Here is a 25084-nt window from a genome sequence, read left to right as displayed (position 1 = left end):
ACCCATATTATCAAGCCCACCTATACCCCAGTGCAGTCACTGTCCATCAGTACAGCAAGATGCCACAGATCCACTATGTGCCTTCTCTGTGCTACACTGTTCTCCCCGTGATCCCCCACACCATGTGTACTAAACATAATACCCCTCAGTCCCCTTCTCCCTCCCTCCCCACCTGCCTTCCCACAGCCCTCTCCTTTGGTAACCACTAGTTCATTCTTGGAGTCTCTGAGTCTGCTGCTATTTTGTTCCTTCAGTTTTGCTTCATTGTCGTACTCCACAAATGAGGGAAATCATTTGGCATTTATCTTTCTCCACCTGGCTTATTTCACTGAGCATAATGTCCTCCAGCTCCTTCCATGTTGTTGCAAATGGTAGGATTTGTTTCTTTCTTATGGCCAAGTAGTATTCCATTGTGTTTATGTACCACTTCTTCTTTATCCATTCATCTACTGATGGACACTTAGGTTGCTTCCATATCTTGGCTATTGTAAAAAGTGCTGCAATAAACATAGGGGTACATATGTCTTTTTGATCTGAGAAGTTGTATTCTTTGGGTAAATTCCAAGGAGTGGGATTTCGGGGTCAAACGGTATTTCTATTTTTAGTTTTTTGAGGAACCTCCATATTGCTTTCCACAATCATTGAACTAGATTACAGTCCCACCAGCAGTGTAGGAGGGTTCCCCTTTCTCCGCATCCTTGCCAGCATTTGTTGTTCCTAGTCTTTTGGATGTTGGCCATCCTAACTGGTGTGAGGTGATATCTCATTGTGGTTTTAATTTGCATTTCCCTGATGACTAGTGATGTGGAGCATCTTTTCATGTGTCTGTTGGCCATCTGAATTTCTTCTTTGGAGAACTGTCTCTTCATATCCTCTGCCCATTTGTTAATTGGATTATTTGCTTTTTGGGTGTTGAGGCGTGTAAATTCTTTATATATTTTGGATGTTAACCCCTTGTCGAATATGTCATTCCCCCATACTGTAGGATGCCTTTTTTTTCTGTTGATGGTGTCCTTTGCTGTACATAAACTTTTTAGTTTGATGTAGTCCCATGAGTTCATTTTTGATTTTGTTTCCCTTGCTCGAGGAGATGCGTTCAGGAAGAGGTTGCTCATGCTTATATTCAGGAGATTTTTGCCTATGTTGTCTTCAAAGAGTTTTATGGTTTCATGACTTACACTCAGGTCTTTAATCCATCTTTAGTTTACTTTTGTGTATAGGGTTAAACAATAATCCAGTTTCATTCTCTTGTATGTAGCTGTCCAGTTTTGCCAACACCAGCTGTTGAAGAGGCTGTCATTTCCCTATGGTATATCCATGGCTCCTTTATCATATATTAATTGACCATATATGGTTGGGTTTATATCAGGGCTCTGTAGTCTGTTCCATTGGTCTATGGGTCTGTTCTTGTGCCATTACCAAATTGTCTTGATTACTGTTGCTTTGTAGTAGAGCTTGAAGTTGGGGAGCATAATGCCCCAGCCTTATTCTTCCTTCTCAGAATTTGCTTTGGCTATTCAAGGTCTTCTGTGGTTCCATATGAATTTTAGGATGATTTTCTCTAGTTTGTTGAAGAATGCTGTTGGTATTTTGATAGGAATTGCATTGGATCTATAGATTGCTTTAGGCAGGATGGCCATTTTGACAATATTAATTCTTCCTATCCATGAGCATGGGATGAGTTTCCATCTATTGGTATCTTCTTTAATTTCTCTTAAGGGTGTCTTGTAGTTTTCAGGGTATAGGTCTTTCACTTCCTTGGTTAGGTTTATTCCTAGGTATTTTATTATTTTTGATGCAACTGGGAATGAAATTGTTTTCCTGATTTCTCTCTCTGCTAGTTCATTGTTAGTGTATAGGAATGCCACAGATTTCTGTGTATTAGTTTTGTATCCTGCAACTTTGCTGAATTCAGATATTAGATCTAGTAGTTTTGGAGTGGATTCTTTCTGTTTTTTTATGTACAATATTATGTCATCTGCAAACAGGGACAGTTTGACCTTCTTCTTTACCAATCTGGATGCCCTTTATTTCTTTGAGTTGTCTAATTGCTGTGGCAAAGACCTCCAGAACTATGTTGAATAAAAGTGGAGAGAGTGGGCATCCTTGTCTTGTTCGGGACCTTAAAGGAAAGGCTTTTACTTTCTCACTGTTAAGTATGACATTGGCTGTGGGTTTGTCATATATAGCCTTTATTATGTTGAGGTACTTGCCCTGTATACCCATTTTGTTGAGAGTTTTTATCATGAATGGATGTAGAATTTTGTCACATGCTTTTTTGACATCTATGGAGATGATCATGTGGTTTTTGTCCTTCTTTTTGTTGATGTGGTGGATGATATTGATTGATTTTCGAATGTTGTACCATCCTTGCAGCCCTGGAATTAATCCTATTTGATCATGATGGATGACCTTTTTGATATATTTTTGAATTCAGTTTGCTAATATTTTGTTGAGTATTTTTGGATCTATATTCATCAGGGATATTGGTCTGTAATTTTCTTTTTTGTGTGGTGTCTTTGCCTGGTTTTGGTATTAAAAGTGATGCTGGCCTCATAGAATAAGTTTGGAAGTATTCCCTCTTCTACTTTTTGGAAAACTTTAAGGAGGATCAGTATTAGGTTTTCACTAAATGTTTGATAAAATTAAGAGGTGAAGCCATCTGGTCCAGGTGTTTTGTTCTTAGTTAGATTTTGATTACTAATTCAATTTCCTTGCTGGTAATTGGTCTGTTCAGATTTTCTGTTTCTTCCTTGGTCAGCCTTGGAAGGTTGTATTTTTCTAGAAAGTTATCCATTTCTTCTAGGTTATCCAGCTTGTTAGCATATAATTTTTCATAGTATTCTCTAATAATTCTTTGTATTTCTCTGGTGTTTGTAGTGATTTTCCTTTCTCATTTCTGATTCTATTTATGTGTTTAGATGCTATTTTTTTCTTGATAAGTCTGGCTAGGGGTTTATCTATTTTGTTTATTTCCTCGAAGAACCAGCTCCTGCTTTCTTTGATTCTTTCTATTGTTCTATTCTTCTTGATTTTATTTATCTCTGTTCTAATCTTTATTATTTCCCTCCTTCTACTGTCTTTGGGCCTCATTTGTTCTTCTTTTTCTAGTTTCGTTACTTGTGAGTTTAGACTGTTCATATGGGATATTTCTTCTTTCCTGAGATAGGCCTATATGGCAGTATACTTCCCTATTAGCACTGCTTTCGCTGTGTCTCACAGATTTTGCAGTGTTGAAATATTGTTGTCATTTGTCTCCATATATTGCTTGATCTCTGTTTTTATTTGGTCATTGATCCATTGGTTATTTAGTAGCATGTTGTTAAGCCTTCATGTGTTTGTGGGCTTTTTCATTTTCTTTGCATAATTTATTTCTAGTTTCATATCTTTGTGGTGTGAGAAGCTGGTTGGCACAATTTCAATCATTTTAAATTTGCCAAAGCTCTTTTTTGTGGCCTAGTATATGATCTATTTTTGAAAATGTTCCATGTGCACTTGAGAAAAATGTGTATTCTGCTGCTTTTGGATGTAGAGTTCTGTAGATGTATATTAGGTCCATCTGTTCTAAAGTGTTGTTCAGTGCCTCTGTGTCCTTACTTATTTTGTGTCTGGTTGATCTGTCCTTCAGAGTGAGTGGAGTGTTGAAGTCTCCTAGAATGAATGCATTGCATTCTATTTCCCCTTTAAGTTCAGTTAGTATTTGTTTCACATATGTAGGTACTCCTCTGTTGGGAGCATAGATATTTATAATGGTCATATCTTCTTGTTAGGTTGACCCCTTTATTATTATGTAATGTCCTTCTTTGTCTCTTGTGACTTTCTTTGTTTTGAAGTCTATTTTGTCTGATACAAGTACTGCAACTCCTGCTTTTTTCTCTCTATTAGTTGCATTAATTATCTTTTTCCATCCCTTCACTTTTAGTCTGTGTATGTCTTTGAGTTTAAAGTGAGTCTCTTGTAGGCAGCATATAGATGGGTCTTGTTTTTTTATCCATTCAGTGACTCTAAGTCTTTTGATTGATGTATTCAGTTCATTTACATTTCGGGTGATTATCAATAGGTATGTACTTATTGCCATTGCCGACTTTAGATTTGTGGTTACCAAAGGTTCAAGGTTAACTTCCTTACTATCTAAGAGTCTAACTTAACTCACTTAATATGCTATTACAAACACAATCTAAGGGTTCTTTTGTTTTTCTCCTCCTTTTTTTTCTTTCTCCTCCATTCTTTATATATGAGTATCATATTCTGTACTCTTTGTCTATCCCTTGATTGACTTAGGGGATAGTTAATTTAATTTTGCATTTGCTTAGTAATTAGCTGCTCTACTTTACTGTGGTTTTATTACCTCTGGTGACAGCTATTAAACCTTAGGAACACTTCCATCTATAGCAGTCGCTCCAAAATAGACTGTAGTGATGGTTTGTGGGAGGTGAATTCTCTCAGCTTTTGCTTATCTGGAAATTGTTTAATCCCTCCTTCAAATTTCAGTGATAATCCTGCCAGATAAAGTAATCTTGGTTCCAGGCCCTTCTGCTTCATTGCATTAAATATATCATGACACTTCTGGCCTATAAGGTTTCTGCTGAGAAGTCTAATGCTAGCCTGATGGGCTTTCCTTTGCATGTGATCTTATTTCTCTCTCTGACTGCTTTTAACAGTCTGTCCTTATCCTTGATCTTTGCCATTTTAATTACTATATGTCTTGGTGTTGTCTTCCTTGGGTCCCTTGTGTTGGGAGATCTGTGGATCTCCATGGCCTGAGAGACTATCTCCTTCCCTACATTGGGGAAGTTTTCAGCATTTACCTCCTCAAAGACACTTTTTCTATCCCTTTCTATCTCTCTTCTTCTTCTGATACCCCTATAATGTGAATATTGTTCCATTTGGATTGGTCGCACAGTTCTCTCAGTATTCTTTCATTCTTAGAAATCCTTTTTTCTCTCTGTGCCTCAGCTTCTTTGTAATTCTCTTCTCTAGTTTCTATTTCATTTATTGTCTCCACCGTATCCAACCTTCTTTTAATACCCTCCATTGTGCTCTTCAATGATTGGATCTATGACCGGAATTCATTCCTGAGTTCTTGGATATCTTTCTATACCTCCATTAATGATTTTTATTTTGAACTCCCTTTCAGGAAGAGTCATGAGGTCCATGTCATCTTTCTCCTGAGTTATATTAATTTTACTCTGGACCAGGTTCCTTTGGCGTTTCACATTTGTATATGGCGCCCTCTAGTGTCCAGAAGCTCTACTCTGTGGAGCTGCTCAGCCCCTGAAGCAATGTCGGGGGTCACAGGGGAGTTGTATTGGTGCCTGGGAGGAGGAAAGAGCTGTTCCCTGCTTCCCGCTGCTGTGCCTGTCTCCAGTGCCTGAACTAGTGGGCCGTGCACACAGATATAAGCTTTTGTCCCAGAGCAGCTGGATATGGATCCCTGCTTTCCACAAGCAGCCGGAATTCCAGTCTCCCCAGGAACTCTGCCTGTATTAACATTCCAACCCGGTAGTCATGTGAGTCTCATGAAAGCACCATGAAATGTAGGTTTGTGCTCCCAGAGCAGATCTCTGGAGCTAGGCATTCAGCAGTCCCAGGCTTCTAGTGCCTCCCTGCTCCGTTTCTCTTCCTCCTGCTGGTGAGCTGGGGTGTGGGAAGGGCTTGGGTCCTGCCGGGCCACAGCTTTGGTATGTTACCCTGTTCATGAGGCCTGTTCTTTTCTCCAGGTGTATGCAGTCTGGTGCAGTCCTCTTTCCTGTTGCTCTCTCAGAATTAGTTGTATTAATTATATTTTCATATTATATGCAGTTTTAGGAGGAAGCCTCTGTTTCACCTCTCACGCTGTTATTTTTAATCTTATTGCTGTTTTTTAATGTTTTTGAAATGTCCTCTGGTATTAATGCAAACCTGGAACTTAGTTCCTTTCTTGAAATCCTTTTCGGAAAAGTCCACCCACACAGGTTTTATTTTGCTTTTGCTTACATCAGGCTTTTTGAAGCTATGGGAAACATGGGGTTCATGACCTCAAACATCTCACATGTACCATTTATTCTGTGATCAGTCCTCGTGGCTGTATCGCATGAGTAGCCTCTTTCTCCTGTCTTCTCTCTCTTTTCCCTCCAGTCTCCTCTCTGGGGAGGGGAAGCATTCTTTCCATTTCTGGATGGACAGCTCTTAGGTTCTCCAGCCACTAAGTGCTGGGGCTCATCTCAACAATTCCCCCTTGGCTCATTGAAGGAGCACACCCCTCGCCCAGGCTTTGGGGGAGTCTCTTACCAGGGCTGGAGGCCTCACAAAGCCAGTCTCCTTCTGTCTCCTTGTCATTTCCTTCAGGGAGGGGAGTAGAGGACATTCTATACTGTGACCACTTAGGAGAAAGCAGGTGAGCTCAGTGGAGGAAGCTAACGAGTTTAGGAGAGAGAAAACTAACCCCCAGAGGGCCACAGGGACAGGGAATGCTGAACAGTGGCTGTAGGATATTTGCTTTTATCACATGACTTAGCATTTGTCCCTGTAATGTTTTGGTAATCTCTGAAATGGGTGCACAATGGCAATCATTTTTAACCTGTTAAAATATTAGCTCCAGCAGTGAGGTGTGGCATCTCAGAGGATGAATGAGGTGTGTATTTCAGGAGGAGAGTGGGCATTTCAAGGAGAAAGGTAGTTTGGTACAGCTCCTGGCACAGGTAAGGTCTGTGGACCTAGCGGGCTCACCATGTGATTATGTGAGTGTGGAAACAGGCATCCCATTCAGAAGGTTTGAAAAGAAGCTTCTACTAAAACTAAAGAAATCTTTTCATGAGGGCAAAACTCTTAGCATCATCCAGAGGCAGGATTCCTTAGTGTGCAAAGATCCCTGCCTTTTATAAAAAGCTTTCAGTTCATAAGTCCCAAATGTGGCTTTTGCAAGTTAAAAACTGTGAGCCACATGTTGATGCCAAAGGAATGGTCACACTATATGTTTAAACAGCAGAGTTTGTGAGTCAAGAGTTTTATCCGATACAGTCATTCTGCTCATGAAGCACATTTCCTTTGTCCCCACCACTGATGCTCTACAGCTGAGCCGTGCTTAACAAACAGCTCTACACTGATTTGGTCTTGCGAAACTCTTTTGTCATTACCTGCCTGGAGTGTTCTGTTCAGTATAAGAATAGACTCTTCCTTTCTGCAGCATTAACAGACAACCACTGAAGAGTATTTAGAAGAATTTTTGTTGCAGGACGTGGGGTCTAACATTTTTATGTTTTGTTGAGATTTTACTATTACTATAAAAAAGGGTGACAAAGGTATATAAAAAGGACACCTATGGTTCAGATTTATGGCATTGAATGTCATCAACAGTTTAATAAAATAAAATCAAAAGCTCTTAGGTTTTCCTCTGGGGTTGATACTAACACTGAGCACGTCCTCCACTGGCCCACCTGCCATCTGTAGGTCATACTCTGGTTCAGAGACTTGGGGTGGGTAATAAGATTATAAAACATGCCTCTTGCTTGCCAGCTACCACATGCTAATCATAATAGTAGTCATAATTCACTGGGGAATCCTAGGTTTTTAGGGTTTACTCAGCCTGTTTAAAGGAATGAAAAATAAAATATTGAAAAGAAACGAGGCAGCATTAGATAATGGGAAAATATCACATCCTTTTAGCAGAACTGAGCAGTTCCTCTGATTTGAGTACAACTTCTCTCCCTTATAACATTGCTGGTTTAGCTGGAGCTGAGGGGCTGAGCACAAGGGATAGTATTAGACTCATTTAAAGCAGCTTTTCTCAGCTTTGGCACTATTGAAATATTGGGCTGGATACTTCTAAGTTGTACAGGGGCTGCCCTGTGCATGGTAAGGTGTTTAGCAGCGTCCCTGTTCTCTACTCATTAGATGCTGGTAGCACACACACACACACTAGCATGCATGTTCACACACACATAAATACAGCAGTTGTGACAGTCAAAAGTGTCTCCAGATTTTGCAAAATGTTCCCTAGGGCAAATTGTCCCCAGATGAATTCTATTGACTTAAAGTCAAACAACAAATTTCAAAGATGTCCTTATTTACACATTTTGTCTAAGCCACGGGTAGCAGCACTGAAATTATTTTAAGTTAGAAGGGAGCAAGAAGTGAGCTACCATTTTAAATTGCATCCTGCCACATCTTTTCTGGGCTTTCTGGATGGATCACCATTCAGTTTTAACTTCATGTTTCAGATATTTACATACACATGCTCTCTGAAATACTACATAGAACTGTCCCCCTTTCTTAGGTCCAAGTTGTCACATAGATGGTTATTAGTGGATATTCTTCAAGTTGGTTGTAGCTGAAGTGATCAATGGCCTAATAAGTTCACGTTTTAATAACCTCAAACGATGTCTGGCCCTTTGTATCTTTTTCTTCTTTTGCTGGAACTCTTTCAAAGTTCAATAATCTTGGGGATTCATTGGGGGAAATTGAATGTCTGAGTTCAGACAACTCAATTCCTATTTCCAAATAATCTGATGCTTTCTAAAAACAGAAAAAGGCTTAAGGGGAAAAATAAACACATGTTTGAAATCGTGTTTATTTTTTGGTAAGTTTTACTTAACAGAAAAAGTGAAAAGAACTCTACAGTTTATCTTAATCTCTTTTCAAATAATATACAACTTGATAATGGCAGCAGTTGGCTAGTCTGCTAGACTTAACTTTTTGCATTTTTTAGTTCATACTGGGAATGTTGGTATCTCAGACTTCTCAGGAGTGTGGGAAATATGTCAGTAATTCTAGAACACTGGTTTGCTATCTTGGTGTCACATCAGAAGTACCTGGGAAGCTGTGAAGTACCCCAGAGCCCAGGCTATATCCCAACCAGTGAAACCAGATCCTCTAGGGATGGAGCCCATTGTTGGGTCCCCTCCTCCCTTTATTCCAGTAGGAGTGAAGCATTGTGCCTTTCTATAAAGTTTTATTAGAACACAGCCATGCCCACTTTACCATTTGTCTAGAGACCCTATGGCTTGCAAAGCCTAAAGTATTTGCTATTTGGCCATTTGCCAAAAACTTGCTGACACCCGCTCTAAACTAACTGAACATTTTTCAAACATTTTGAAAAAAGGCTTTATACAAGCTTCAGAGTAAAAGAAAAAAATCCAGCATTTTACAGAATCTACAGGCTCAAATCCTGTCAGGTGTTTTGTACATCGGGAAAATAAATATTTTCCTTGAAGAACTGACTCAAAGAAACAGTCAAACTGGAAGGAGATGTGACCAACTCAGCACCCAGAGGGAGGCTCCGTCATTTATGTTATGGCTCTTTGCATAGAGAAGTTGGCATTTGGCTTCTAATTCGGTGTTCATTACTTTGTGTAACTGACTTGAGGGATGTCTGTGGAAGCAGAAATGGCTCTTCTATTTAATGTGTATTTGAGTTTGTTACCATTGCAGCAATTCCAGATGGCAGCAGACCCTGAAAAAATCCTTTAGCTTTGGGGAATCTAATGTATAAAAAGAAGAAAAATGACCAATTTTAAATGCTGTTTGTGTCATTTCCACCCTGCCTCAGTTCAGGAGGAAAGTTTGTGGTTATGAACAATAGGTCAAAGAGTTTTTTAGAGGGTCTTATTTAGTCACAGGCTCCCAAAGGTCCTAAATAAAAGAGAAAGGATCATTTATTCTAATCCTCTGTGAGCAAAGCAAGGTCTTTGAGCTAGAATCAGCATTTCCTGGGGGTGTGTTGACTCCGAGGCCCCACCTCACACTCACTGACTCAGAATCTACTTACAGCATCCCCAGGCCATCTGGGAGAGCCCTGGGATGTGCTGGTCTAACTGACAACGGTTTTGTACAGTAAATTTGACTTTGACTGTCACCTCTCTGTTCAGTGATTGCACAGCCTCAGGGTCTCCCCTGACTTGAGCTCACTCATTAAGGGCAGCCAGTTTTCCCCTTTGGCTACTTCCAAGCATAGCTTGCTTGTACTCTTATGTAGTAAAGATTTATATGGCGGTGGGAAATGACAACTGGGTGATTGAACTAGAAGAGCTACCATTTCATATGCTTCAAAAACAAACTAGAAAAGATGAAGGGAACTTGCCACAGAAAAGTCACTTGAAAGAAAATAATTGAGTATAATGGAGTCCTCTTTGCTTCTCCAGGAAGAAATAATCTACCCATCAGAGCTTAAATTTGTGCTGGGGAACAGTGAGAGGGTCAAAAACGAATCCTTTCAGCAACACAGAAATCAGAGACATGGTCCTTTCCACCAAACAATGCAGTGATATTCAGAGTACACTTAGGTCTGGATTAATTGACAAATTGTCCAAAATTTAGATGGTCATAAACAATCCTGAGGACACCTGGTACCTAATTTTACTCTGCTATGCTCTGTCAAATTACTACTATTTTCTTTATCAAGTAAAATTGTTGATTGACAAACATCCTTAATTAGTCCTTAGTTCTTGAATATAATTGGTTTATCCCAAACATTCCCTAGATGGACTTTTTAAAAATAAAGTTAGTACCATGTAAATTATTTTTTAAATGCAGTGTAAATGATTGAAGTCCAGCTGTTCTTGCTGTGGAGTTGGAAAGGCCAGGAAAGCAGAAGTAGGGGCCCCTCCTGAGCCTTCAGGTCCCATCTCCTTAGCTTTGAACGAGAGGCCGAGAAGAGCTGCTCCTTACATGAAAGCGCCCCCTGCAGTTCCAAAGGCGAGGTCTGATTGCCAGAAAAATGCATGACTTCTGAGCGTCAGCTCGTTCTGCCGCTGGAGGGCCAGCACGTGTCTCCCTTCTGCCTTCCAAGTCTGACCCCATGTCCTGTTAGCAGAACCCACCTCACTCCAGAGCCCTGATAACAGGAGAGTCTGGGAAACAGTGATCCCAGACTGACATCCCTTCTTACAAGGAAAAGCATGTGAGGGGGTGGGAATGGACACCGTGACAATATCCAGCATGGCATCACACTAATGATAGCAGCTTACGCTTACACACATTTTGTATGTTGTTGTTTAAAAAGTATTCTCTTTGTATGGACACTGAGGTAACTGAGGTAAGATGCCAGTTTGGCACCTGAGGGAGCAGGAGGAAATTAAGTGACTTACCTGTGGTTGAACAAGCTAGTCAGGGCTATAGCCGATTGTGTTGCTCTTAAGTAGCACTCTCTCCTCTACTGCCTCTCTTCTGGTACTTGTGAATTGAGCATTATATGGGCAGAGGGGATTTTGGGGGGGGTCCTTACCAAGAAAGAAGAGGTACCTTAAGGATGCACAGTTCTAGTATTTCTAGGGTCAGTACCCTGGAGGGGCACATTTTGATTGAGGATACCCTCAATTTTAATAAGACTATTCCCTTAATTCAAAGAATTGGCAATGATTGTACTAATTGTAAAACACAACTTTGATCTTATATATTCTTTCTTTTTTCTTGAGCAGATGAAAAACTCGGAGAACCGCCATGCAGTGAGTTCCCAGTACAGGATGCATTCTTATTATCCGCCTCCCTCCTACCTGGGCCAGAGCATGCCTCAGATCTTCACTTTTGAGGACGGCCCCACTTACCCGGAAACCAAAGCAAGTGGTAGGTGTCTGGTTATGCAGACAGGCCATGGGGTGCAGTGCTGGTGAGTGTCCTACCGTAGGTCCCCAGCCCTCTGCAGCACCATGCCTCATAGGAGCTGGTGGAAAGTTTGCTGCTGTGTGCCTCTGAATGTAGGTGTCCTTTAAAGTAGTTAGTTAGGGAGTGATTTTGCTTTGCTAGAGTGATCATGCCTCTCTTTTCTACAATGAAAATAAGATGGGAGACTCCCATAAGAAGCTAAAAATGTGTTTTCTGAAAGATCAATATGAAATGCAGGTTAAGTGAAAATTAGTTCAAATCCTGGTATGTTTGGTGAAGCAAATCTCTTATATTAAATACTCCTTTTCCAAAACTTTTCTATTTTAAAATAGAAGGTCTATTCATCTTTTGGGGGAGGAAATAAAATAACTTAATAAAATGCTTTTGAATACAATAGATCTCAGAGTTCACTCAGTAGCGATGCAAATAGCTCTGATATAATGGGTTTAAAATAAAAAATGACTGTTTAATGAACCAAAGCACTTTGAAATACACAATTCTTCAACTTCAGTTTTAACTTCCTCACCAGCATTTACACTATGGTGATAGGCAGGTGTTTATGGCTACTGTGTTTCCAGGCCCTGTTTTTTGGTACTTGTATTTAAGCATCGTCTTGTAATCTTAAGACAGACAGAAGCATACGTAATCAAGGCAGTAAGTGGAAGTCAGGAGGATAGCGAGCGACTTGGAGAAACTACTGGAACTTACCCTGCACTAAATGAAAAGAGAAGTTTGTTTTCTAAATAACTTGACTCACTATTAAGAACTTATTTCTTTATAAAGCAGATGTTTTGAGAATGAAAATCAAAACCATGCTTTGATTTCCATATTCAGAACAGTAAAGTCTTAACAAGCTGGGCAAGTTATGCTTTATTTACCATATACTAAAGTAAAGTAAGGGATCTCATGGAATATAAAGGTCAAAGGATCTGTTCAGTTTGAACTGTAGAGAGACGCAAGTACATGTTATTGACTTTTATAATTAACTACTTTTTGTTAGGGGTGGGCAAATCCAACTCTGTATTATATATTCATACCATATAATGTATGCTCATATGGTCCTTCTTTCATATTGCCTTTGATTTTATATATTCAAATGCCAAAAGACTGTAAGCTCCTCAAGGACAGAAAACACATCTTATACCTTTACCTATTATGTTGACTTTTGTTTGTTATTCGTTGGCTGAGTGAATGAGTGAATGGACAATGAATGAATAAATGAGTCAGGTATTCTTTTTTAAGGGAGCTTGCTCTGTAAGAAACACAAACCTAAAAGGTCAGCCTCCTAACTCATTGTCCCATGGAGCCAGTGCATAATTAAGAATCAAGCAGTTAAAGAAACGTTTGTTCAGATAGAAAACTAGGAATGAAATCTACTTTCAGGAAGAAATTGCCTGAGTTTCTTACTCCAGGAATAATAAAATGTTTTTAGAAGCACTAGATTTCTTCAGACAAAGGTGTAAATTCAGTTCAGGGCAGTAAGACAAAAAGATAAGAGGAAATTTATTAGAGCAGAGAGAAGGAATCTGGAGAGGAGCAGTGGCATTTGAATTTATGGCAGGAAAGGAAAAGACTGAGAAGGGAAGAGGTTACAGTCCAGGAAAGGGAAGACTGGCTGCACCACGGCTCATAGGGAAAGGTTGGGATGATGACTTAACTTTGCTTGGGAAATCAGTGTTTGAAAATGTGAGTAGGCTTCAGGCTTAATGTTTTGGCACTAATAATTAATTAGGAGGGTCAAGCATGACAGAGTTAGCTAGGAACAACTCCAGTGAAATCTCAGCAATATCTACTTTGGGATTGTCATGGAGGAGAATGTGAATGAGTAGATAATCCAAATCTTAGCTAATTTTTTGAAGTCGTGTGACTTTATGACTTCCAAATGTATGGTATCTTGGGCTTCTGCATTGCATGAAAACTTTTACAGAGCAGGTAGGAAGGAAAGAGGGAAGAGAAAGTTGTGTCTGGGGATCAAAGAAGGCACTTGAGGGGTCATCTCTTGGAGCACTGGAGACACAGTTTTATCATCAGCAGTGATGTAAGTGGGGAGCATTTTGGGGGCAAGTTAGGCCCTTCTGCTAAGCAGCTGAGGCTAGTGGCAGGGCCTAGAGGGTGGGGACTTCTAAGTAATGTGGAAAACAGTGTTTTCAGTAGGTTTAATGATTTTTTTCAATTCTTAAGTATAAATTTGTCCATTAAATCCCTTTTTATTCAGTTTCTTCAAAGATAAGCCTACCTTCTCTTTCCCATTTAAAGAAACAAGTCTAAGCTGAAGGTTTTCCTCTGGTTTTGCTGAAGATTGCAACCTGAAAATAGACTGTATTGGGGAAGGAATTACTGGGAACGTTTTCCTTTGGACATGTTGCTACCATTTAATGTTTTTCTTTGTAAAAAGGCTAGGAGCCATTCCCTCCTCTTTCCATATCCTGAAATGTCTTAGGAAGGAGATCAGAGAGATGGTGGGGTCTGGTCATGTAGGGCTTTGCAAGCCACTGCAAGCACTTGGCTTTTATTTCAGATGATATGGGAAGCCATTGGAGGGTTTTGGCAAAGGGTGACAAGTCTGTCTTGTGGCTTTTAAGGATCATTCTGGCTATTGTTTAGGAATAAACTGTACACATACAAGGTGGAAGCAGGGAGACCAGCTAGAAGGCTATTGCAATAATTACAAAAGCTTTAGTGGCTTAGTCGGGCTGAGAGTATGAATGTGACGACAAATGGTTGAATTCTATATATATTTTGAAGATAGAATAAAAAAGACAAGCTGATAGATTTGACAAGGGCCAGCAAGGAAGGAGTGAAGAATGACTCCATCATTTTTGACCTGACCAAATAGAAAATTGAGGTTTCCTTTTAAGGTAAAGGAGCCCATGGGAAAACAGGTCTGTGGGATTAGGGGCTGAATTTTGCACATATTAAGTCTGAGATGTTTATGAGTCATCCAAGTGGATTGTCAAGTAGGAACCAGATATACAAAGTCTGAAGTTGAGAGCAGGTATCCCTGCTGGAAATAAAAACTTGAGAGTTCAGTGCATAGATGTTATTTGAAGTCAGTGTGAGGAGATCCCCTAGAGAAGTGAGTTCAGTGTAACAGAATGAAGGACCAAGGATTGGGCCCTGGGGCCCCCAGTGTTTGGAGGTCTGGTAGACAAGGAGGACCAGCAAAGGAGAGTAATAAGGAGCAGCCTGTGAGGTAGGAGGAAAACAGGGTGAGTGGAAGCCAAGTAGAGAAAGCACTTTAATGAACAGAGCCAGATAATGCTGCGAGGTCAAGTGAGCTGAGTACTGAATTAACCAGTAGCTGTTCCAAGGTAAAAATGATGGCTGACCTTGACAAGTGGCCGCTTTGAAGGGGAGGTGGGACCAAAGCCTGCCCATGTGTTCAGGAGTGCATGGGGGAGAAGACTAAGGCACTGGCTATAGACAGTTCTTGAAGGATTTTTGCTGTCAATGGAGAAGTGAAATGGGGGCAATAATCAGAGGGGGAAGGGGGGTTTAAGGATAGTCCTTTCCTCTTTTTGTAAAGAAGGGTGATAGCATAGGTTTGTATGCTGACGGCAGTGATCCAGTAGAGGGAATATTTACTGCTGCACCGTGTGGGGCACAGGTGTCAGGGCCACTAGCAATGTCTCTGAGTACAAAAGACAGGATGGAGTCCCCAGAGTGGGAGCTGAGGACTGGGGTGGGTCTGGGATGCTTTGTTACTGGCCTAGGAGATAAGTAAAGGAATGAAGAGTAAACAAAAACTTTATAGCAGTTTGAAAGAACAATTTTTTTTTTGCCCCTTGAATCTAATTTAAAAAATTGGGGCTTCTATTTTTTTGTCTTCCAGTTTTCTAGAGATGCATTTTTTTATTGAATTAAAATCCACCTAACATAAAATTAAACCATTAACCATTTTAAAGTGTACAATTCAGTGGCACTTAGTGCCTTCACAGTGTTGGGCAGGCATCACCCCTCTCTCACTGCAAGACACTCCGCTCACCCCAAAAGGAAGCCACATACCCAGTAGCCGTTGCTCCTAGCCTCCCTTCCCCCAGCCCTTGGTAATCGCTAATCTGCTCTGGCTCCCTGGGTTTGCCTGTTCTGGATGTTTCATGTAATGGGACCATTTAATATGTGGTCTTTGTGATAGTGGCTTCTCTCACTTAGCATAATATTTTCAAGGTTCATCTAAGTCGTAGCACCTGTCAGTACTTCATCCCTTTTATGGCCTGAGACTCCACTGCAGGGATGAACCACGTTTGTTTATCTGTTCGTCAGTTGATGGACTCTTGGGTTGTTCCCACCTCTTTTTGGCTATTGTTAGTAGCTTGGCTATGAATACTTTATAAAAGTTTCTGTGTACCTGTTTCCTGGGCATCTGGCTAGGAGGGGAATTGTTGGATCATGGGAATTCAGTGTTTAACTTTCTGAGGAACTGCCAAATTGATTTCCCCCAGTGGCTGTACCATTTTATGAGTTCACCACAGTGTATGAGGTGAATAAAACACATCTGGCTTTCCTTAAAGCAGGGAAAGAAAAGGGTCAGTTTCTCTAGCCAATACTTGTTATTTTCTATTTTTAACTTACGATTGTAGTAATCGTTTTTATTATATTATTACAGCATCAGACCATGGTGGATTGGAAACTGGAAAAAGAATCGTAAACAAAACAAGTCCCTCCCTACAGATAGTTTGAAAAAAGCACTGAGGAGGGTCCGCTTATATACAGGTGTGGCCATTTGATAGTAGCAGATGCAAGTTGTCCAGAAGGTGGTGGTAGGAGCATCTTGGAAACAATGCTTCCTCAGCTAGAGCTCCAGAGGGAGACTTCCATAGCAGTACCTCTGTGTTAATATCCTCATGTGGCATTTCATATCTGTAAACAGGAATCTTTCTCTACATGATGAGTTCTTGAGTATAAGTTCTTGGCTTCTATGTGACCAGACAACACCTGCAAAAAGGTTTCAATTTCAAATGAGAAAGATAAATCTACTTGGATCTTTTTGTCTGTTTCTTTTTCAACCTCAATTTGAAAGTTAGAAATGAGTGCATCTTATTCCTTCTGGTTTTGGCCTCTTCTGGCTTTGGGACTGTGGCAGGCCCTGTGCAAACTCAGCCTCCACATTCAACCTCCACTCTTTCCAGGAGAAAGAAATGCTCATTTGAGGAGCTTTTTATGTATCACAGCTATTCTTGCATTATTCATCTAACGCACATAGAATGGCAACAGCTCTGTGAGACCAGGTATAGAACCTTTACATTTTACCCAAGGTCAGGTGGCCAAGGTCAATGGATGGGCGTCCCTGAGGTGAAGGCCTCATGTGCTTTCTGTGATGTCTGGGCAGCTCGCAGAGGCCTCTGTGTTTGCAAATACAACTTCCTGAATCCATTCAGCGTCAGCAGTTTTGTAGACCAGTGACTCTTGAAGTGCCTGATTTCACTGAGGGCATATGTCCCCCCTCCCCAACAATTGTCATGACTAAATGCAAAATGGTTAAGCTTTTACTCCATGGAATGTTCCACTAATGCTTCACATTTACAGTGGATTCTGGCAAAGGCTGAGCCTTCCAGTTTCTTAGGTGAGAAGAATGAAGTTGTGAGGCCAGTTAGGTGCAACCTCAGCTCTCGTCACTCACCCAAAGCTGCTTTCATGCGAGGTGATGTGACATGCTGCCCTGAGCAGCTGGGTGGGAGTGAAGACTTTCTGTGCTTATCAGCCTCTGGGTGGAGCCAGGGCTCATCAGCTGTGTAGCCTTGGAAGCACAGACACTTCTCAGGACTCTTGGTGTCCTCATCTGTTAAAGGAGATAAGGCAGTAGGTGCCGTCGGACCCACGCAGGTGTTGTGAGGATGAAATCATGTCCTATATGGAAACAAGCTCTGTAAATCACTAAATATAAGAAGAGACAGCAGGATACTAGTCTTAGATTCATCATTCCTTTCTGCAAGGTGTGTCAATGGTTTAGGCAGTTCTTGTCAGGGAGAAAGACGTTCTGGAAATGTAGCTTTGCTCAGACAGGAAGGAGAGTAGGCAAGGAATCTGAGGGCTGTTCCTCTGTGTCGATCCTGCTCTCAAGTATATGGTGATCCTCGTAGGAGAAACATAGACCCTTTCTTTCCCTTGCTTTAAGGAAAGCCAAATGTGTTTTATGCCACATTTATAAAATGTTGAGTTTAAAATTTGGCACTTTAGGAAATGACTTAATCATTTGCTGAATTTCAAAGAAAGGAACACTTGGCTGCAACGTGTTTTCCTTATGTGACCTTTTTATTCTCAGCTTCAGCTTTGAACAGAGAGGTAAGTGGGGCATTCAGTGGCAGTGACCGTGGAGGCCAGTGTGTACAAGGGAATGAATCCCGTCCCAGGAGAGGACGTCTGGCTCAAACTCCCAGCTCTGGGCAGGATTGTAAGATGCTCAATTAATCTCTTAGAGCTTCAGTTCCCTCATCTGGGAAGTTGAAAAAAAAACAAGTTTACTTATTTATATATAGATCACATTATATGTGGATATATTTTATATATATATTATATAGGTTTATTTTTATATATGGATCACATTTAAAGATTATGTAAAAGCAATGCAGATGCTGTGAACTCCTTTATTCTCCCATGAAGACCTGTCCCCATGTCTTACAGATCTTTCTATTTCAGCAAGTGCCTGGCAGCTGGCTGTACAGACGTAAGTAGCTGTGATCATTGAGGAGGGCTTGTTTTTTTGGTCCTGCAGGGACCCTGTTTGAAACTAGCTGTATGTGTATCATGATACTCAAAAGTAGCTAGGCATCGTGGTCTGCTGCGAGAGGACGATGAAGCATAATGATTTTAAGCGTTTGATAAACATTTAGATACAGCAGCTCTGAAGACTCATTTTTAATATACCACATATATGATACATTTGCTAAGTAAAGGAAAGGGAACAACCAGAGAAGATGAGGGTATCAGGACACGTGCCGGTCCCTTTATAACTAAAGAACAGTGTAGGAAGCCGCCTGAAATGCTCTTTGAGGAGAACACGCAGATTTCTGTCTTTAGTTCCTTCTTTCTTCCTCTGTGGAAAGCACTGCCTTTTGACGTGGTCAGTCAGCACCTGTCTAGAAACAGCAGGCCCTTCCCGGGGCCCTCCTTGAGGCAGGGCAGGCCCACTCCCGTGAGGACAGAGTGCATTTGCCATGGCACTTGAGCAGTGAACTGTCAGGGTGTGCTCCCGCACCTGGAGGGCAGGGGCCACACTCACTCCACTTTGCATTCCTCTGGGTACCTGGCGTCCCATTGGTCTCACAGGGCTCCTGGGGTGGTACAGGGTGTCTTGAATGAATAAGAAACTGACCTCAGAATCCTTCCTGTTGGTGCCTCATTGGCCCAGAGTTAGGCATGCTGGTAATGCACTCAGTGAAATAAATCAGACATGGACAAACTTCGGGCACTACCTCCAGGACACCATACATCCTGGATTTATGTAGAACCTTCCCTTTGAAAAACTCGAATTTTAAAGACTTAGTTCTTTACATAGGACTGCTTTTTGTTTAATAAGACAGCCCTCCAAGAGAAGTTGAGAGGATCTTAATCACTGTGCACTTAGGAGAGGTTGCGCGGAGCGGTGGGCAGAAGGCTGTGACATCTCTGAGCTCTCTTGCTGGTGTTTAAGAGGAGCCAGCGAAGAAGTCAGGTTCTAAACCACTTGCTGGGGCGCTCTTCCTGCTTGTGTGTCCTGTGGTTTGCTCTTCCCTTCCCTTCCTTTGCCTTTTCTCACAAACAAAGTTCTGAGCACTTTATGGGGATAACTTACTTAATTCTCATAGTAGTGTTATGATTCCTATTTTTACAGATAAGGACAGTGAGGCATGAAGCCAGTGCCTGTGACTTAGGAGGAGAAGGGGTCCTCATTTCCATGTGGCAGGTGGAGAAACTGAGACACATGGTGATGACTTAACTTGTCTAAGGCTTCACTGGGCAACAGTCTGACGTTCTCATGTTTAAAATATCTTCAAGGAAGTGATGGCTACGATGAGGGGTTGAAAGTGCATTTGGAAATATTCTATCTGCTGGGATTAAAAATATGGATACAATAGTACTTCTTTTGCTGTAATGATAAATTCCAGAACGCATGTGCAACATGCGGAAATACCCCTACCTAGGGGTGTCTTTCTATACCATATTGGTGCCACAGCAAAAAAACAAACAAAAAACAGCCTTCAAAAAACCCACCAGTGTAGCAGGTGTAGTATTTGCACTGCCATTCCCAAAGCTAAGTGTAGACTCTAAAGCACCTTTATGACTTGATTAACATAGTAAGGTCACTTAATTTTGTGGTTATATATGAATTTCCTTTTTATTTAACAGGAGGGAGTAAAGTGTTAATATTTGACAAAGGCAGTCATTGTAAAATTTAATAACTAATGGTTAGCTTTGAAATTGTAAGTGCAAATAGAAATACAACTTTTTTTATAGTTTTTTTTCTTGTGGACATGAGCTGTTACTTTAAATTTGGTGTGAATAAAAGGCCTGCCAATTTTCCCCAGATGATTTTTGAGAAAGATATATTATACTAAGCTAATCAGTCAGTGACTTATTGTGAGGTTGCTTTTACATCGTTAACTTACTCCTTAAAAACTCTTAAGTTGAGTATACAAGGTACCTTTGCAGGGGTTTTCCTGTGGACACAGGACACAGAAAGTGAGCTCTGCAAGTAGCACTGTTGGGAAAGTCTTGAGCGTCCTGATGTGACTAGGGTGAACATAATTGCTAGACAACATCACTTGCCCATGTTTTCAATGCTGATTTTATCTTGATGGGATTCAGGCATGACTTTTAGTCCCCGACCTGCCTGCTCAGTGCAGGGAAACGTCTTTAGTGGGCAAATCACACATCAAGTCTGCCAATTTTATTACTCATTCAGCCACCATTTCTACTTTAAAATCCCGAAGAGTTAGCACCCACTTGGTCATTAACTTAGGCACGACAGTATAGCCACGCTGGTTAGAGAGAGCATCCAGCATCATACCACATGTGATTTCTTCATTTGACTCTGACTTGAATCTGCTGGGCCTCAGTGATGTTCCTCGGGCATGGTGTGGAGCAACTCAGGAGTTTATTTTCCCTTCTCGGCTCCTCAGAGGCATGGCCCAGGCCAAGTACAACTTGAATAACCTTCAGGAAAGCTGTGCTGTCCTTCTGTCGGCCGCTGTCTTTGAAAATTGCCTCCAGAGTTAGTGAGCAGGAACAGTTAAGATTTACAAACAATGATGAAGCTTGTCATGCATCTTTCACCATTCATCATCCAGGTGCCGTGCCTGGGCGGTGAAGTGTTCTTCATAAAAACCAGCTCAGTGTGAAATACACCTCGCTGCAATGTTTACTGCTCTGAAGCTCGTCAGCGGCCCTTTATAGTAAATCCAGATTGCGATGTGACATTACAGTATATCATTGCCCGGCGCGGTGGGGTTTACACTGGGAATGAGTGCAGTGCACACCAGATGAGGTGTCCAAATTGAGTTATGTCAGAATTTGGCTGTTATATGGGGATAGCTTTTGTTTTCCAAACACTGAAAGTTAGCTTTATATGTATTTATATTTATATATAGGCATATACTTCCCATCTTGCACATATACATGGGTATACAATATATGCTGAGGTCAGGTTCCATCTGGGCTTCTGCTGTAAAGAATGGTGACCAGCTTTTATGTTCCTCCTGACTGCTGTTCATTGAAATTGGCATAGATGGAACCTTTTGGGGGAAGTAGAGTAGATGGTTATTTCCTCGTAGAAGTGGGCTTCATTTTGCCATGTGTGAAGTTGTCCTATTACTATCCTTTCATACAAAATCCAGGAACCCACTCTCCTGAGATTAGTGTGGTACACTGGGATGACCCCTTTGATACAGGGCAAAGAGAAAAAACCCTAAGGACTGTTCTACCCACTGTCAAGCACCTTGCCTGTCGGGCTAAGCCATGCACTTGGGGAAGTCTCTGAAGTCAGTTGCTTATTTATTGTTTTTTCAGTGGGTATCAAAATCCTACTGCTGCCTCTGTTATCTTGAAAGATGCTGCTTCCAAGAGAAGATTTATGATGTCTGAGCTTAAATCTGCAAAATAAAAGAGCACACTGAATTTATTGCATGATCAAGTTTATTTACATTCACCCTAAAAGCGCTGATATTAAAAATGAGCTCCATAAAAAGATAATATTCAGAGGTAACAGCAGGCCCTGCAATCCCATGATCATCATCTTAGCACATATATTTTTAAATTCCCTTTTCAGCATAGCAGGGTTGTTAGGAGAACCGTTTTGTGGTCTTTCCACATCTCGTGCTACATTGAATCCAGGGTCTCTGCCCCACTTACACCAACTCTGGGGTAAGGGTTCCTCTCCACTTTAAATGCAGAGGCATACAAAGCCCTCCTGCCATGGCCCTCTGCTCTTTCTCTGGCCATGTTTCCTCTCAGTTGCAATGTCTTCTTACTGGAGACTGATTAACAGTGCCACATTTGAGCTTTCTGAAGCAGCACCAGACACAATTACAAGTGCATGGTGCTGGCCTCTAGGGGTGGGACAGGGGCCAGAGACTTCCATTGGCTCTTGCATCAGGGGAGGGAGAGAATGCCCCAAGTCAGCCCAATGCAGTCACACCATAATAGTTGCAAATCAAACACAGAATGGGCAAAGTTAAATTTCAAATAAATTACAAAAGTTAATAGAAGCATGTCCACAGTATTTTAATGTACCAAAAATTATTTAGTTTCTGAAGTTTAAATTTAATTCAGCATCCTATATTTTTATTTGCTGAATATGGCAACCTTATGTAGGTTTAGTCCAAGTCTTCTCTGAACCACTATTTTAGGGCCCTGGGGTAGAAGGAAAAATGAAAAGTGGACAGAGTAATACTTTCTCTAAGCATATTCAGCAGTTTTAGAGTTTTATTTCATTTATATTTCTCCAAAATAGCCCAAGAGGTGTGCTGATCACTCTTGGAATGGTTTCCTATTTTGGTTAAAGCCATTCATGAGTTTTTCTGTAAAAGGTTTCTGGATTATAATTTATCCTTGCATGTATTAACTGTTGTTTCTTCCTCTGTTTAGGTAATCCATAGCTTCACACCTTTCTTTTTTCATGTTTTATAGGTTAGATCCATTCATGTAACAGTAAATAAAAATTAACTCATGGCTACTCAGAGTTGAAATGGAAATTCACACTTTCCTTGGATTTGGTTTAGCTGTCCCTTGTTGCTTTGCCAGGCGAAACAGCGGCTCTCGAGGCTCCTGGCAAGACCAGTTCCTCTCTGTCTCCTTTTTGAATCCCTCCACCCCCTCAGGATATAAACTGATGGCTTGGTCAATAAACAAGTAATAAATGCACTGAGTGCCAATTACGTGTCTGTGGACCTGGCATTACGCCTAGGAGATGAGCCATGGCAGAGAGCGGGCTGCAGGGATCCTTGAATGTCAGCAGATCTTGGGGACACACAACCTTCCTTTTCCTGTCCACCAAAGAACAGACACCTTGCCTCTGAGCCCCTGAAGGCTGTGGAAGGGGACAGCCATGTGTCCAGCTGCCTTGCTCTTATGCAAGACTTAGTTGAGGTCTTCCCTGTAAACCTAAGAGAGTTTCCTTCTCACGTTAGGATCACAACCAAACTTTGTGAGTAGCTATTCCAAGTAGGTAGCCCTTTCCAGTCTTGCTCCATCTTTGTTACTTCTGTGGCTAGAGAGATGGGGTGGAGCTTGATGTATTTACTTGTTCGTTTGTCTATAACAGTTTTAATGATATAATTCACATACCATAAATTTACCCCTTTAAAGCATACAGTTCAGTGGTTTTTAGTATATTGACAAAGTCCTACTACTATCTAATCTATCACCGCTATCTAATACCAGCATGTTTCCATCAGTCCCAGCCCCATCTGCCCTGACAAATCCCCACATGCAGAGTTACCCCTCATTTCTACCACCCTCCCAGCCCCTGGAAACTACTGTCCTTTTCTGTCTTTATTGATTTGCCTGTTTTGGACATTTCATATAAATAGAATCATACTATATGGCCTTTGTGTCTGCTTTTTTCACTTAGCATGCTGTTTTTGAGGTTCATCCATGTTGTAGCTGTAACAGTGCTTCATCCCTTTTAGCAGCAGTGTTTTCACTAAACCAGAAGTTCTCCAAATGCTGCCATTAAGAGGTTTTCATGGAGGCCTCATTACTAAGCATGATTGATTAAGTCATTGGCCACTGGTGATTAGCTCAACTTCCAGCCTTTCTTCTCTCTCTGGATGTTGGAGGGAAAGGCTGGAATTCCAAGCTCCTACTCAAGGCCAGGTCTTTGTGGCACTCAGCCCCCCTCCAGGAGCTGTCTAGGGACCTACCAAGGGTCACCTCAGCACCAAAGAGGCTTCTGTCACCCTTATCACTCAGGGTAATTCCAAGGGTTTTAGGAGCTCTGTGCTGGGAACCACGGTCAGATATCAAATGTCTTTCTGTGAATCCACAGGTAGGTAGAGCCCCAATCACGGGCTCTATTTTAGAGTAGAGTGAACAGGTGGCACAGCTGGGAGTGCAGCCAGATGGTGGTGTCTCTCCTGACTCCACATATCCCCGGGACACTGTCCAACCTCAGACTGCCACACAAATATTGAAACTATTGTCTTTAGCCTGTTGTGTCAGACCTGCACTGTCTAGCGCAGGAGCTTCTGTACACATGAGGCTGTCTAAATCTTAATCAATTAACATTTAAAATCAGTTTCCTCTGTCACTAGCTACATTTCAAGTGCTCAGTAGCTACCTGTGTCTAGAGGCTACCATATTTGAGCACAAAGAACACGGCCGTCATCACAGTTCTGTTAGACAGTCGTATCTTAGACAAGTGGGAGAAGGCTGTTTGGTTACAGACTCAGCCCAGTGTTTAAACCTGAGACAAAGGAGTGATACAAGTACATGTTCAACAAATACCATTTTTAAAGTCTAACTTTTGTGAGAACCTGAGCCCTTGTTTAAATAACCTATCCAGTTGAGAAGAACTATTGAGGATGGAGTAATTAAAGGCTGGTAAACATTAGCTGATGTTTGGGCCTAACCTGTGGTGCATGCTCTTTTTTTTCATAGCAGGTGGAAGTTAGTGAATAAACCAGAAGTACTTGGTCCAAGAATGATAGTACTTACCCAGGGTGGAAAACTTGTCTTCTGGCCATGGGGCAGTAAATGAGCCATGGGGACTTGCCAAGGATTGCTTACATTAAAATCAAGAATAGAAAAGTAGCATGAATGCCTTATGAGATGTATTATTTGCAAATATTTTTTCCATTGTGTGGTTTGTCTTTTCAGTCTGTGGATTGTATTGTGTCCTCTGATGCACAAATACTTTTCAATGTGATGCAAGTCCAATTTGTCTATTTTTTCTTCTGTTTTCTGTGCTTTTGGTGTCAAATCCAAGAAGCCATTGAGGCCATTGACAAATCCAATGTTATGAAATTTTCCTCATATGTTTTCTAAGAGTTTTATAGTTTTCATTCTAATGTATACATTTTTGATCCACTTT

The 25084-nt window shown here is 41.2% G+C and overlaps 1 protein-coding gene across 1 annotated transcript in view; it reads left to right on the top strand.

The window, feature by feature from the left end:
• Positions 1-25084, top strand: part of DMRT1 (doublesex and mab-3 related transcription factor 1) — a 92404-nt gene that overhangs the window by 46154 nt on the left and 21166 nt on the right. The window contains exon 4 of the mRNA XM_017674328.3: positions 11394-11538. Coding sequence (XP_017529817.2) covers positions 11394-11538 — 145 coding nt within the window. The remainder of the gene's footprint in view (positions 1-11393; positions 11539-25084) is intronic.

Source organism: Manis javanica, chromosome 2 (genome assembly GCF_040802235.1).
Source record: "Manis javanica isolate MJ-LG chromosome 2, MJ_LKY, whole genome shotgun sequence".
NCBI lineage: Eukaryota > Metazoa > Chordata > Mammalia > Pholidota > Manidae > Manis > Manis javanica.
This window is presented reverse-complemented; position numbering and strand designations above follow the sequence as displayed.